Source organism: Poecilia mexicana, unplaced genomic scaffold (genome assembly GCF_051168715.1).
Source record: "Poecilia mexicana isolate PSO_F unplaced genomic scaffold, ASM5116871v1 scaffold_2, whole genome shotgun sequence".
Taxonomy (NCBI): domain Eukaryota; kingdom Metazoa; phylum Chordata; class Actinopteri; order Cyprinodontiformes; family Poeciliidae; genus Poecilia; species Poecilia mexicana.
Genome location: NW_028263371.1, coordinates 33597848 through 33614545, shown reverse-complemented (window position 1 = coordinate 33614545; position 16698 = coordinate 33597848). Strand labels below are relative to the sequence as shown.

The window sequence follows — 16698 nt, the reverse complement described above, 5'->3', positions numbered from 1 at the left end:
TTTAAGATTGAAAAGTCGAACCACTAAAAGGATTTTATAACATCTCAAAATATATATGTAATTTTAGCTGAAAATACTGCCAGATTTACCAAAAGCTAATTATTTGTTATTAAGTTATATTAACAAATGACAACTAACTATTTGTTAGTTGTTAGGTACGAAGTAGTTGTCATTTGGTTAGCAATTATTTTTTTATATGGTTGGGCAATTAAAGAATTGTTAGTAGTTACTAATTAAATATTCTGATATGTTGCTTAGTAATTTGACTATTTGTTAGACGTGTTAGTTTCTATGTTATTGTTTCTAAGTACCTTTCAGCTTCATATCTGAATTGCATAAAAAAGTAATTAAAATGGTGTCATTTCCTAAGCCATTTGCTTGTGAGTTTGGATACACATTTACTTCTAAGCACAGAAAAAGCAACACTTAGTAAAACTGATAAGTCCAGTGTAAGTTAAAATCAGAGGAGGTTTATACATTTAGTTGCTAAAGCAGACTGATATTAGTAAGTAAACACTTTGAAGTGTTTGAAGAAATGTCCATGTCCTGTTTTCCAATAAACACCAGCCTATAATTCCCATTAATAACCCCTTGACTCTGCTGTCAGTCAATAAAATGAAGAATGCTAAATGAGTGAGAGTCCTTCGCTGTATTTCCTCTCAGTTTGTGCTTGACACAGAGCGGCATGCTGCAGACAATGCCACCTGCCAGTTTCTGTCACTATAATTATAGCTATCTGCTTGCAGCGTGTGTGTGTCTTAGTATTCCAGCTGAGAAGACGAAGGCATCATCTTTGTCACCGAGCCTGATTGGAGTCACGCGGGGGGCATAGGGGGTGTGAAGGCGTGTGCTGGTGTTGTGCTCGCAGTGATTCCCTTTTCCCTGCCCCAGCTGTCTCCTTAGCTTCAACAATAGGGCAGCTAACAAAGAGCCAGCCTTCAGCCTCCATCATGTGATGCTAGTGGTCTGCAGCCTCTCGGTCAGATGACCCAGCCCATTGTCCTCCACGGGTGACACACAAGAACGCTCACAGAAGGAAGCAAAGAGGGCAAACCCAAGGAAGCGCGGCACGCGTCAGTGGAGTCCCGTAAAGAGACACGGAGACGCACCAGGTCACTGAGGGGACAGACAGAGATGCAATCTGAGGACGCAGACCTTTCCTTCTGTCACATGCAGTTGGAACAGAGGGCCAGCCCTAGTGACAGTGAGATCAGTCAGTCGACTGACAAGACGTCAGCTGAGAAAGGAAACGTATTGCTCATGTCCTGGAGGAGTTGCTCGTCCTCTTCCTAACAGATACGATGTTTTCAAATCCACTTAAACAGCTGATCACTGTCACTCAGGTTTTCTCTCCTTTACTGTGGGACAGCTGCTCGCCACCTACTGCACATGAGTCACTGTGTGAAATAACAGATAGCTGTAGCCTCTCTTCTGGTCCGTACATCATGTGAAGCTGATGAACAGGACATCCTGAGCAGCCTCTCTGTGCTTTATTCATTTTACAAACATTCAGAATGTAATGTGTTGAAGGTTTCAGACTTTAAATATGAAAGAACAGGAAGGAAGAATGGAGAAGAAAAAAGGAAGGATTTAAAGGAAGGACAAGTCTATAAAGGAAAGAACCAGTCAGTGAAGGAAGGAAAGAACAAAGGAAGGAAGGAACGAAAGAATTAAGGAGGGAAAGAAGAAGGTAAAGGGAATGAAGGAAAAGTCAACAAATAAAAAAGTGAGGTAAAAAAGGTAGAATGGTCTTGGGAAGGCATTAAGGAAGGAAGGAAACAAGAAAAGAAGAATAAAAAATGCAACAGTTTGCATCAGGTTTTTCCAACTTCCTCCAAACCTGAATAATATTTCAGTCATATTCCATATGTTCCATTATTTTTCTGTATGTTGTGGTTTGCATAAACTAGTTCTAAAGCCACAAAGAAACTAATTCAGAACATATCGATGAAAGAGATTCTTTGGCGTTTAGTGGGAAACTTATCGGAGTGGACATCTCCAACCACATGCAGGCAAAAGTAAATGACAAAACTAAATGTTGGTTTGGATTTATTTGGTGTAAAACTAGAAATTCCAGCTCGGAACGCGCTTCCTGGTTTCCTCCGCTTGTTTTTGTGTATTTTCCTGCCAGGTTGAGTGTGACTAAAGCCAGGTCTGATAGGAGTGAGAGCAGAAGAGAGATAGGGAGAGGAAAAAGGAAACAGATGCCTGAGTGTTGGCACAGAATTGACACATTCACTTTAGTCCCAAACACACACACACACACATGCACATACGTGCGCACACACGCACACACATACACACACACACACACATCCAGCATTTGACAGTCCACAAAGGGGCAGCACATGAAAGAGTTCCAGTATTGTCTCCATAATGGAGAAATACTCAGCTGACCAACAGCAGAGCAGACCTCAAGGCCACAGAGCCAATGAATGAGGAAAGAGAAGAAAAGAACAGGCTGAAGGTGCATCACCAAAAATTAAAAAGAGCAATAAACATATGAAAAGATGCTAGAAACGGACAAGAAATTAGGAAGTTATAGCTGATTCAAACATACAGAGCTTCCTGTTTAATGTCATGAAGGAGGAGAGAGAGGATGAGCAGAAAGAGATCATGAATCAAGATTTATTTATTTATTTATTTATTTATTTAATTATTTATTTCGAAAAGACAATCAAGAAAGGAAAAAAATAAAATAGAATGACACAAACTAAAGAATTAAAAACTAAAACAAATTATTATGCCCAAGTGACATGCAAATTTTATATTTTCTGTTCGAAAAGGAGCAGGTAGAAGATACAATATCTTATAATGTCCTGCCCAGGGGCGCGGTAAATGGGTGAAAAGAGATGACAATTCTAGGTGCCCTGACCAGCAGGGCAATTATTTATATTTTGTTCATAGAAATAAAATTAAAAAAAATTGGGGTCCTGTCAAATACAAAATTAATAATATTGTATTTTCAAAGATTGTTTTTAGCAATAAAAATTTAATGTTACCCTTCCCAGACCAAAAAACACACATCCGTTTTTGCCCTGAACCCCCCTGGATCTGCATGAAATGGTTCGTTCCTGCCTGGAGCGCTTCACGGTGATTTAGCCGCAGTCAGTAGAAACTACAGCTGCATACATTTTCCACGAACGACTGAAGCAGTTACTATGCTGCTAAGAAAAGTTAGAAAATCAGGTTTTCAAAAACAAAATAGAGAGAGGGAGAGGGAGAAAAAGACAAGAGTGTTAATTTATAACCCTGTTTTTCTCCAAGAGAGGTAAGTAGACTGTGTGAGATTATCAACCACTTAGCATAGTTAGCTTAGCTACAGACTACTGTTTGCTTCCATTTCACAAGCATTTAAGGAATTAAGGAAAAAAATTACCAACATATTCATATATTTAACCAGGCACGTGCTGAAGGGGGAGCTGGGGGTGCTTGAGCACCTGCCCCTTTTGCTCCTTGCCCCCAAGTGCCCTTTTGGTCAATTTTTTTTTTTTTTTTTTTGTATTATTTTCTAAGCCCTCTTATGACACAAAGTAACATGTACTAAAATTATTTAGTCTTTTTTTTTTGTACAACATAATAAGCTCTCCGGTCACCTTGTTACCTTTGACCTTTTGCCCGTGACGCATGACGCAATTGCCTCTCGTGCAGTGAGATAAAGCGGCTATCTGGAACTCAATGAAGCAAACGTTACAGATTACAGAACAGTTTTTGGTGAATTAAAAAACAAACGTTTTTGGTGGAGTAGACTTGCTACTTGTCAGATGACGGAAAACGGTGAAGTATCGTTTCTGCTTCAGCACGGAGTAACGGTTTGTCCGATCTTCTAATTTCCTTTGCTGCATAATGTACATTGCATTCATTCCAGCGTTAGGTAAATGTTTCTTGAAGGAGAATAGCACTTAAATAAAAGTCCAACAAGGGTATTCATTTAGAATTAAAAATAACTCACCCTGAACTACCATGATAGATATAATGTAATAAAAGTGTGTCATTAATGACGGGGAAAAAACTCAATCCAGACTTTAAGTAATTTTAGGGTCTGGTTCGCAGAGTATGAAGTTAAATTTTTTCCCCAATTATTCAATGAAAAAAAATAAAAATAACTTCAGTTAAGTAAAATAAAATTGTAATCAAAACTTTTGGAATTGTAGTGATTTCTTTTTTAAAAACAAAACGTTTTGTTTAAAAAACTTTTTTGAAAAAATAAATAACTAATTTTTGTCTCTTGAACTTAAAAAGTTATTTGCTAATAATAACTTGGCAAATAAGTTATTTATTTGCCAATAAATAACTTATATATTGCAAATAAAATATTTCTGATCTTTTATTTGCACAGATCAGAAATCTTTTGTTGCGATTTTGGGCCCTGCCCACAACGTCATGTGAGAATCATTAACAAAACTTTGATTCACAAACAAAAACTTAGAATAGCAATAAAAGATTTCTGACATGCGCAAATAAGTTTGTTTTGCAAATAATTTTTTCATTTTGAGACAAAAATGTGTGATTTTAATTTTTAAAAAAGTTTTTTAAAGCAAAACTCAGTCTTTTCTCATGGTGACTCGCACTCCAACTCAATTTTTGCTTTTGTTTTTTTTTTTTTCTTTTTTCTGCAATTCCACGTTAAAGTTTGATGCAGCTCTGCTTTCCTGAATGAACCATCTTCATCTCCACTGCAAGTGTAGCAAACAGGCAGCTCTTTTTTATAGATTACAGTACACTAAAAGGTTGCATTGTGCCCTTGTTTATATTTTTAATAGTGTAATTTTGTAAAGACAAAATATGTCTGGTGGTCTAGCTCTGATTTACATATCTTACTAAATTGCGGGTTTGAATTTTGCAATACTTTCCTATAACAAAATAGACCTGCAGAAAGAAATTACTAATAATATCTTACATATGCATAGTTGTATGCTCTATATAGAGATTTTCCTTAGCTTTGATTGTATATCTCACAATTTTGTAATTTATTATTGTTTATTAAACTCTGGAAGCTGTGTGGCTTTAATATTCTGTCCTAGAATGCGGTTAGATGTGCCCTTTTTTTTGGGCACCTGCCCCTTTAGTGGTCTCTGCACGGCCCTGTATTTAACTTGTTCCCTGTGCCTTTTACCACTTAACAACAGAGGAGTCAGTCAGCAGCAGTTATAACCCATGTCCCTACTGACCAATCCTCTCCTAAGTGAAATTAAAGCTGCAGTAACTTTTATAAAAATATTTTTTTTTCACATATATTTTAAAATTGTCATTTTGTTGTGACAGTATTGTATGAGAGGTAATTTGTGAAAAATCTATTTTCTCTGTTTTCTCCCAATGCTAGAAACAATCAGTCAATGGCAGGAGAGTTTTAGTGCTGTCAATCACAATCTCATCTGGTGCTGCTCATCCTTCCTCCCCCTTGATTTTTGCCGAGTTGCAGCTAGCATAGCACAGAGCAGTGCAGATTCAAACTGTGAATGCTCAGTTTAGTTAGCATAGGTACCAATGACGGCAGATAAACAGTTTTTTGTAATAAGTTGTTTCTTCACCATTAGCACATTTAGCAGTGAGTGAATGAGGCTAATTGACAGTGCTAAGAGCGTCCTACAAGTTCTGATTGGTTGTTTTGGTCAGAAAGGTGCATTACTTTAACCAGTAATAGTAATTTAGGAAGTAGATGGAGGAGATTGATTGTTTTCACAGATTATCTGTCTCATAAACAAACTGCTACTGCTGCTTTAACAACTATGGAGAAAACATATTTTTTATTAAAGTTATCTACTGCAGTTTGAATAAAATGCAACTACATAGAATTTTTGAGAAGTTTGGATTACTTTATGTGTAGTTGCACATTGCTTTTGACTGTTGCTCATGGGGAGAGACATTTCACTAAAACTAATAGAAGAAATTTAAGCAACCTACTTGTATACTGTATGTGGACTGTTGGATGTAAAATTCATGAGCAGTAAATATTGTGCTAATTATCAGTATTGAACCAAAGAAAGCAAGACAGATGCAAGCCTTTTTTATGGGTCAAATAGACTCAAAAAATTGTAACAGCAGCTGCGCAGGGGGGCCCAAACAAATTTTTTGTTTGGGGGCCCACAATTCCTTGCTGCGCCCCTGGTCCTGCCCATTTCATATTTATCAATTTATAATCAATTAACTGTCAAAACATCAAAATGAGACAACTTGTTCCCACTTTACATGATATTTAAAGATGTACAATTATTTAAACACTATATCATCAGTGGCATTTATAGGCTTTAAAACATTAATCTTATAGAACATATTTTGCATTAAGCTCCTTTTTAAACAGTGTTTTAAAGCTGGTTTATATTTGTACTTTTTTTTTAAACTCATCATTCAATCCATTCCAGACATCTACTCCACGCACCGATAAACAAAAAACTTTTCCTGGTTGTTCTAATACATTGTTTTTAAAAATATCCTTCACCTCTTAAATTATAATCCCCTCTCTGTCAAAACATTTTCTGTATATTGGGATGGAGGATTATCTCATACAATTTTACTATGAGTCTTTAATGTCGGAATTCCACACTTTTCAGAATCACTATCCAAAGATGTTGATTCCTCTGAAGCAAATTCAGCAGAATAAATACCAAAACTCGTGCTGAGTTTTGCGCTGTGTTACTCATGTTTGCGTAATGTTTATGTTTAATTGGTTAGGTTTAAACGATTAACCCTAGCCTTGTTAGTTAGCAGTCCACTAACGTTTTAGCTAGCAGTCCACACCACTGATAAATACCAAACCTCACTAAGAAAATTCAATTAGATGTTTGTGTAAATGTGGGCACACTAAGAATACTAGGATGGAAACCAAACAAAAAAGTGACAGGAACGTCTTCTCCAAACTATAGTATTAGTATCTTTCGTTCTTTCCTTTCTTTCTTCTTTCCTTTCTTCTTTCCTTCCTTCACTGGCTGGTTCTTTCCTTTTTTCTCTCCATTCTTGATTCTTGTGTTCACATCTTCTGAAATGAACCACAATGGAAACGAAGCAGTTTGTCCTAAGCAGATTGAACACCTCATGTGTGAAAACACACTCAGTCTCTGATTGTTGGTTCCTCTGTGACAACAATTTCCAGAACTGTTTAAACGTGAGCTTTGATAATGAAGTAACCTACTTATGAAGGACCCTTCTTTATCCTAAAATATTTTTAGTCCAACCGTGGCCCTTTGTGCTTGTGACCTGCTTTGTCTGAAAATAAATAAATAAATCTCTCCTAAATCAGTGAAGCAGACGTCACTGTTGCCAAGTGCAGCATTGTTCAGGTTCTGTCTTTTTTCCCCGTTTGTTTTGTGACTCTTCAGGTGGCGCTTTTTCACCCCAGTGCCATTGTTACCATTCAGATGAACAACAGTTATTTCTGAAATTGCTTCTATAAATAAAATAAAATAAAATAAAATAAAAAACTGATTGGATGATTAAATTTCCAACATAAGGACCATAAAGCACAAAACAGACATCTCAGTGGGCTTCTTTGATGGGCAGCGATTTAAAGATTTACAGGCTCTTGTCCTCCTTGTGCGTGTGCCTGTGTGTGTGTTTGTGTGAAGACAGAGTAATTGAGCCTCCCCTCATCCAATATTTACCCAGCAAACCAGAGCAATCATGCGAATTATGTTTACTGGAAACAAAGTGTCTTTCTTCCTCTTTATCTTCCTTTTCCTTCCCTACTTTCCCAATTCCTCCCTTCTTCTGTCTCTCTCCTGGCAACTAGATACTATATCAAGATCCTGGCTAGGAGTTAATCATGCACACACACCAACACACACACACCCACACAGAGGGAAAACATGCCCATCTGTATTGATGATGGCCTAATTTAGATCTCTTTATTGGACTGATTTACAACAGTTGGACAAATCTGGGCATCTGGAATCCAAATGAGAGTGTGTGTGCGTTTGCGCGTGTGTGTGTGTGTGTGTGTGTGCGTGTGTGCTGACACCCAACCTGGACACTCAATATCCTGCTTGCTTAACCTCATCCTTCCAGCTTGTGTTTCCCTACGTCTCTGTGTGAGTCAGCGTTGTCCTTTTGGTCTTCTTGCTTCAGCACTTTGAATCATGTCGTCCTGTTGGGTTGGGAAAATGTCGACCAGACCAAGCTGCGGTCCAAACATACCGATGACGATGGTGCAAGGTTGCCGTCATTCGTCTTCTGAACATCCACTTGGGTCGAAATAAAATTAAGGAAATCGAGAAAAATGCCTGTGAGGGAATGAAAGTGAACAAAAGACGTGGTTTGCCTGGTTGTAGGATCTGAGGTGCTGAAGGATGCTGAATACCGTGTTGGTGTGGCAGGAGGGAAAGGTTGTCTCAAAGGCACATTCATCTTCAAGATCAAGCTCAGGTTTCGACTTTTCAACGGTTGCAGTTTCACAGCAACCGTTAAACAGCATCTCCACTTTGGGGTTTTCTCCATAAGCTGCTGCCTTTTACAGAGTACAGAAATATTTTTGTGGCACCGGCGGAGACTTAATGGTCAAAATTTGTTTTCATTTTTACCATTTTCTGGACATTTCCTGCATGGATATTTTCAGCTCCAAATGATGGTTTTTGATTGGCTACAAAGTGAAGAGCTGCCACAGCTTAACCCTTGTGCGTGTGAGGACTGAGGCAAATGATACAAGCGATACGGGTGTGGGGTCGGTTGGACCCCATTTGTAAAACACAAGGTTAAGAGCTGCTTAAGAATGATCTTAAGCAGTTCTTAAGAACAACCTTATGGGACCCATGAGGGTCCCATAAGATTGTTCCCTTGGTTGATTGGTGTCCAGGTCCACTAAGTAGTCAAAGACCCACATGGACGGGATCCATGTGGGTCTTTGGTGTGTTGCTGTATCAATTTGCTACATTGCTATAATTTTCTACTCAGAGATGACCCGCATCAGGTTGTGTGGGTTGCTGGCACGGTGCCATTTTGTAACGAATTACAAAATGGGGTCCCATTTTTTACCGACATACATGCTTCTGGCTTTCCTTGACCTAGAAACTAGACATTTTTAACTGAACTTATTTGATAACTAGGATGAATTAGATTTTTTTTGCCTCAACATAACATTTATTGAAAATTGAATTGAGTTTTGATTTTAAAAAATAAAACTTTAAATATTGAAGTTTCAAACTCGATAATTTCTTTCAATATTAACTGAAATAGACCATTCGCCATGGAGAGACAATGGAAAGTCAAAAGCCTCAAAAATTGGACATAAGTGCTATTTAAATGTTCACTTTAATTTGAAAAACCAGACTTACTTCAAATTTGAAGTAGGTGATGTAAATCAGACCATCATCATCAGAGGATTATTGGGATGAGCACTTTCAGCCAACAATTTGTAAAAGATTTTGCTACACCATCATCATGGTCATTTGGATACAGTGTTATACCTCCAGTTCTCAATCAGGGACTTTAAATCCCTGTCTTGAGTCTTTTGAAATATATTTCAAGAATTTGTTAGAAATGGACAATGCGTGAATATTATGGGTGCACTGACTGCAGTTTTCTGACTTATCGATTGTTGAAAATTCTGACTTTGACTGGTACCATTTTTTATTGTTGCTGTTTTCTTTTTTCTCAAAGTTACTAAAGTTATTATTTTTGGACCTAAAGAGGAGCGATATAGAGTCAACACACAGCTTCAGTTAACCTAGCGATCAGGCCCGAAACCTGGAAGTAGTGATGGACTCTGACCTGAACCTTCAGAGCCACATAAAAACAGTTGCAAAGTTGGCCTGAAGAACATCTCCAGGATTAGAGGACTTATGTCTCAACGAAATCTAGAGAAACTCATCTATGCGTTTATTTTTTAGTCGCATTGATTACTTCAACAGTGTCTTCACAGGTCTGTCCAACAAATCAAACAGCTACAGCTGATCCAGAATGCTGCTGCTCACTTTCTCACTAAAACCAGAAAGATAGAACACATAACACCAGTTTTAAAGTCCCAACACACTGTGCTACACTCCCTCAGAGTATAGACTTTCTCTGAGCTACTTTACACAGTGAGCTCAGACAAATCACTAACTGTGATCATTAACTAAATCATGGCTAGTGATTTAGGTATGTTTAGCACATAGCTAAACTCTAAGAAAAAAAGTTTAAAAGAGTTCATATTTCTTTATTTAACCATCTGGTTTTCTCACTAACTATTTTAGTTTCAGATTAAATCATAAGCAGAAAGAGTGATGTGTTAGAAAAAATAAGAAAACTATAAAACAATACTTATGAAATTATTTAAAGTCTGTTAGTTTATAAATCAATGTGTTGTCTTTAGCACCACAATACATTAAAGATCTGTTGTTGTTGTTGTTGTTGTTGTTGTTGTATCAACCTTTCAGACCCCTCTGATCTTCTGGTTCTGGTCTGCTCTGCATCCCCAGAACCAGAACCAAGCGAAGAGAAGCAGCATTCAGCTTCTATGCACCACAAATTTGGAACAAACTTCCAGAAAACTGTAAAAAAAAAAGCTGAAACACTGAGTCCCTTTAAATCCTGACCAAAAAAAACAAAAAAGTTGTATTTGAAACGTAATCAATTACGAATTTAGTGATGGCACTTGACTTTCTGTAATGTTTTGATTGTTGATTCTATGTTGCATGACTTTGTGTTTTTGTGTTTGTTATGATGTAAAGCACTTTGAAATGCCTTGCTGCTGAAATGTGCCATACAAATAAAATTTGATTTGATTTTAAATATAGTGACAAAGTTGCTAAATTGACAACAGAGTTAGCCGCATACATTCAGATGTGACCTGGTGGGCGGGTCTGGCAATCAGCCTTTTCTGACAGCAGAGTAGAAGAGGATAGTGACTGATTGTTAGATAAGATCAGTAGCAAAGATCCATACCAGCCAAAATTAAGGAGCTGATTTATCATCGCACTCCAACTGAATACATTGTATCTTTTCAATTGTTCTTGGATTACTTTATAACACTTTAGCATAATAATCCAAAACCTCCAGCTTACCAGTAGAGAGCAGCTGAAAACTGAGTGTTTTCAGTGACAACCTTATAAAGATTATGAGGTTATCACTGCAAACACTTCCAGAGAACTGAAATCTAAAAAAAAAAAGAGCTTCAAGGAGACGCCGTTTGCAAACCTCAAACCAACACTGTAGATATCATCTAAAAGTTGTGTGTGTTGTGTGTTTGTACAGGAGCGTCTGCAGTGAGACAATGACAGAGAGCCTCATTGAAATAACAGTGGTCTCAGGGGGGCCAGCTAAAAAGAGAGGAAGGGTAGGATGTGGTAGAGGGAGTATATGAGAGTCCAGGGAATCATTTAACTGGTGTGTGTGCGCGCAGAGTGATTCATCCGTTCTGGTGGCGACTAACCTTGGCATGTCCTGCCACGCATGACGGGGTTACACTCCACTGTCCTCTACATGTGTGTGTTGGAGTTTGTCGGGTGTATAGGTTATTGTATTTAGTCTGGTGGAGTCAGCAGTGTGTGTGTGTGTGTGTGTGTGTGTGTGCGTGTGTGTGTGTGTGTGTGTGTGTGTGTATTAGTATGCAAAAAAAAAAAAAAAAAAGCAGCAAAAGGAAAAGGGAGGAAATCATGGTCAGGTTGTATGATAATCTTGGCCTTAGAGTAAACGATGTATGTGTGCTATTGTCCTCCTGTCAAAAACACTGTTAAAACACACAAACACACCCCCGACAGATGTTCACCTGCCCATGGTCGCTATCTGTGGATCATGGTGGTGCACGAGCCTGTGTGTGCAGAAGAAACTCTGGCAACAGGCACACCGACAGCCCCAGGCTCTGCAGAAAGAAGTGTGTCTTAGGGAAGTTCTGAAGAAGAACTTGGAATAGTAATAAAAACACACACCTCTTCTCATGGGCCATTTTCAGTCACACAGTTCACTAAAAGCAAACAATCACAACGTTTTTAACTCTTAACTTGTTCCTTTTAGTATGAATTTGCTTGTTTTTTTATTCATGTTCCCTTTCAGTGAACCCGTTTGAGCAGTGATGGGAGGAAAGATGTTTTTTATAGACCTGAGGATTTTCTTCAGTCTGTCAGTCACTCATCTCTTTGAGGGCTTCTGATATAATCTTCATTCACTTTGTGCTCCATCTATTCACAAAATACCAAGAAACGAAAGAAGACATTTGCACCAAAACATTTCCTTTTTGCTCAAGTTTTTTGCAGGAAATCAGATCTCTACTTTGGTTTCCTGTGGGTTCTGGTTATTCCTGCGTATCCAAAGATTTGGACAGATCCTCCCTGCTGGTTATGATTTATTTTTTAATAACACAAAGTCTGTAAAGAAAAGCTTTGCTTTTTTGGTTTGGAATCAACCAAGTTTGATGTTGGACAGTCCTCACGTCACGCCTCATAAATTTGCTTTAATGACAGAAAAATCTTTTTTCTGTCAAAAAGATTTCACATATAGAAATCTGTTTTCTTCATTACAGTCAACATTTTAGATCTAGTCAACATTTTACATAGACAAGAAGAAAATACTTTCCCCATCTAATTAAACATTATCTTTAGCTTTAATATAGACTTTCTGGAAGCAGTTAGTGTTTGAGATAAACGTTCATTTGAAATTAATTCAATTGAAAATTTCTTTATTAATCCCAAAGAAAAGTAAATGTTGTGCTCATTGTCAATGTTTCTGCAGTGGAAACTACAAAACTGTGGATCACTTTTGTGGATCAAAGCGGCAAATAACTCATGAAAAACTAGCCTGTAGGATTTTTCAAAAACATGTCTAAAATATGCAAATATGGGCTCAGTGGGCTCATGCAATGCATTTACAATTTTGTCATTGTAGAAATCTAAAACGTAACTTTCTCAAATTTTAAGGTATGTTATTAGTGTCCATATAGTTGACACTGATAAAATATGGAAGTGTGATTTTAAGATGGAAACCACAAAAGGTTTCAGTGGTGTACATACTTGTTGCACCTTTTTCATTCTGCATCTAACAGGTGTGACATTGTCCTGGGTTAGCCTTTGTATTCACACACTTCTACGCTTTCTGCCAGGTTCCCGATCGATTTCTGGAGGTGGCCCAGGTGACGCTCCGCGAGTTCTTCAACGCCATCGTAGCCGGGAAGGACGCCGACCCATCGTGGAAGAAGGCCATCTACAAAGTGATCTGCAAACTGGACAGTGATGTTCCTGAGGTCTTCAAATCCCCCAACTGTCTCCAAGAACTCCTCCATGACTGACTAGGACGAGCGAGGAAACCAGGCAAGAGGAACAAACCCGCCAGGACCATCAGGAGGCTGTAGAACTAAACCTAGAGCACGGTTCTATTCACAGGAGGTTCTGAAGACAACACTGCCCTTGATAAGATTTCATGTGAAGAGTTGTTCCTTTTGAATAACAATAAAGGGCTCAAGCTCAATTTTAGATATTTATGTCTGGACTTTTAGAGATTAAAAGCAAAAATGTGAGCAACTGATGATCCTCCTTGCACTTAAAGAAAAGGTTTTGTTTGAACTTTCTCCTCACCTTAAAGGAAAAAAAAGATGAAAAGGATGCTGGACAGGAGCGAACTAATAACAAAGATGATAATATATATAATATATATATATAAAAAAATCTTCTTATTGTGGATGTTTTTGAGTTACATGGATGATTTTGAAGAAAAGAAGTGTTGTTTGTGTATTTTCTCCTCCTTTGTACAAGTCCCCATCCTTCATGCACACATAGGAAAGCACAGCAGCATCCTGATCACAGAAAGCTGCTCATCTCTGTACGTTAGCCCCTTAGAACATCAGAGTTCACCTGCAAACATGTAAGTCTCAGTGATAGTGTTCCTGCCCAAAACTTTGTGTCAGTCTATCACGTAAAATCTCATTAAAATAAAAGTTTTTCTGACTTTCTGACGTGATAAAACGTGAAGTTCCAGGGGTGTGAATACTTTCCACAAGCCACTGCATTACATTAGAGTGTCTAAAAACACTCTGTTTTTAGAAATTACTAAAATAATTTATTTCTTGAACTTCAGTTGTGGGTTTGATTACTTTCTGATTTCTAAACCATTGCTAAATGTTGATGACCTTTATAAATGAGACAAGAGAAAGCTAGCTGACTATTTTGTCTAATATGAACAAAAACACATAATGCCGATAAGCATAAGAAATATTTGCATATCAATACATGTATTTTTCCATTCACATCCATGACTGAACCATTGACATTTTATAATCAGTTCAACTTATTTTAAAAACCACCCAAAAAGCATCACATTTGAAATATTTATGCAGACAGTAGCAGACATTTTTAATAGAATTCAACATTATGATAGATGTTTAATATTACAGATATTTGTGTCTTCTATTTGAACTTGGAAGTAGATTTTAAGAGTTCTCAGTTTGAACAAAACCAGACCATCTTCACAATTCACACATTCCATAAAAAAGCTGAGGCTGCAGGTATAAACTAAGTTTTTATTGAAGCAAACCTATTCAAATAAATTACAGAAAAATTAAAATCGTAATATGTAAAATATTCGTTTTCTATTTTTTGCTTTTGCAGTGACATTCAGTGTCTGATTGCAAAGCCCTCATTTAATAAATTTGACTTAATAAAGTAAGAATTTCCAAGGAAGCAGTGACCTATATTCTCTTATTGCTAAGAATTCTAAAAATAGATACCAAACCCAAAAAATATGTATTTATTATTTATATTATATATATAAATAATAAATATCAACTATATATGCCTTTCTTTTAATAGTAACCCTTTAAATGTTTTGGATATTGAAAGGTTTACGCATTACACACACAAAAAAACTGTTTACTTTTTTTATAGTTGAGATGGTGCAAAATAAAAAAACCTAATACAATTGTTTTTGTGCTTTTAATTAAAAAATTACAAGATTTTGCTGTGTAGGCAGCCCAACTTAAAGATTTTGGTCCTTGGGAAGAAAGGTCAATGAGTAACATTCTTGTTTAGCATTTTAGTGTTTTTGTTGACTTGGAAAACGTTTAGTGCACTTGGCTTTCCCTAAATTCACCTTTTCTGAATAAACTCTTTTAAACTTTCAGCTGAATAAATTGCAGCTGAAATCAAAAATTTGCATATGAATTGTTTTGAGAACTTCACCACATTCTCCTTGGGACACATCAAAATGGCTGAAGTTAGCACTTTAGCATTAGCGTCCGCTAACTACCATGATGGCATAGCACTACAATAATTAGTTGAACAAACGCACTTTATGGTAAGTGCAGCTTACTGGTGTCCACAATTTCCAGTCTCTTACAAAAATCACCAATTCTAGATCAAAATCACAATCATCTTACACAAATTACTGCCAATATGGAACTGAAGTATTGTTTAGTTGAATTCATCCATCCGGACAGGGAAACTAAGCCTGGTGACCATCAACAAGAACCTCCTATTGGCTCATTTTTATTCCATACTTAAAGCTGCACACAGTACGCAGTGTTCTATGTTTTTGTAAAATTATTTCACTTTTTTTTTTTATTCCAGGGTCTTCTGAACACACCAAAGGCTCTGATGGCTGTCCACTGGGATTTAACATTTGTACATCAGGATCTACAACACAAACATCACACTACTAATATAGTTAAAATAAAATCCTAGTTAGTTAAAATAAAACAAAACAATAGAGCTGCTTTTGAATCTAGAACAGTTCTTTCAATAGAAATAACCAATAAAAAGATAACACAACAAAAATCAAACTTTGTGTTTGGTTTCCGTTACCAATTTAAAACATTTATTTCCACTTAAATTTCACCACATTTGTGAAAACAAAATATTTGTGGATGTGGCCCAAGAACAACTAGACAAAACTTCTCAATTATGTTTTAGTGGAGTTGATGTGATGAAAGGATGAAATGACGTGTCTGCAGTCCTGACCTCAACCCATCTGAATTCTCTTTTTAATATTCATCTATTAAAAATCGCCATTTTTAATAGACCAGAATAAAAACACCTGCTTAGGGGGATTTTCACTATACTAAGCTTTAGTAATAATTCAATACCTGGTGTTTTTTATTGGTTATGTTGAATTTTTTTTTACCATATGATGGCATCCTCATCTCCATGTGTACAAGCACCAGATACGAAAATATAATTTATCTGTCAGATTTGGCCCTTCAACAAGTTTTCTATTGCATTGATAGATTTCAAGTCAATGTAATAGTAGATGCCCCCTTGTGTTGAGAATAGGGAGCGTATGTAACGAGGTTTGATCAAATGATTTCCTGCATGTTGGAAATGGATTTAACTCCGTGCTCTGATTATCTGAACCAGGTCATGTGTGAAGACTTTAAAAGGTCAGAATGAAAAGTTGACAATATTTCTAACTTGTATAGATGTATTAATATTTCTGATCACTCTGATTTTGTCTATAACAAATAATTATCCCTCTTAATGTTCTTCTGATGGTGATAAATATTACTGATGCTTGCTGCAGATTTGAGGAGTGGTTTTAGTCATTGTTTCTCCATCACACTGCGACATGAAATAAATTATTCTTTGAAAAAAAAAACATCTGACTGGGTTGTTTAGAGTTCAACATGTGGACCGTTCATACGTTCAGAAAGCGGCTCACCATCCACCCAAGCCGTATCCAGGCAACACAACAACCACTCTCCCTCCGCCGGTGCCCTCTCTGGATTCTGCATGTGGACATGTGATCCCTTGTTGTTGTTGCTGATGAATTGAAAAGAAGAGCGCTGTGTGATTATTGTCAGCACAAAAG

At 37.0% G+C, this 16698-nt stretch overlaps 1 protein-coding gene across 1 annotated transcript in view; it reads left to right on the top strand.

The window, feature by feature from the left end:
• The window catches only part of LOC106904869 (prospero homeobox protein 1-like), a 50570-nt gene extending 34085 nt beyond the window's left edge, over positions 1–16485 (top strand). Inside the window, exon 7 of the mRNA XM_088015006.1 lies at positions 13004–16485. Within this exon, the coding sequence (XP_087871132.1) occupies positions 13004–13189 (186 nt within the window). The 3' untranslated portion in view covers positions 13190–16485. The remainder of the gene's footprint in view (positions 1–13003) is intronic.
• Positions 16486–16698: the final 213 nt, after the last annotated feature.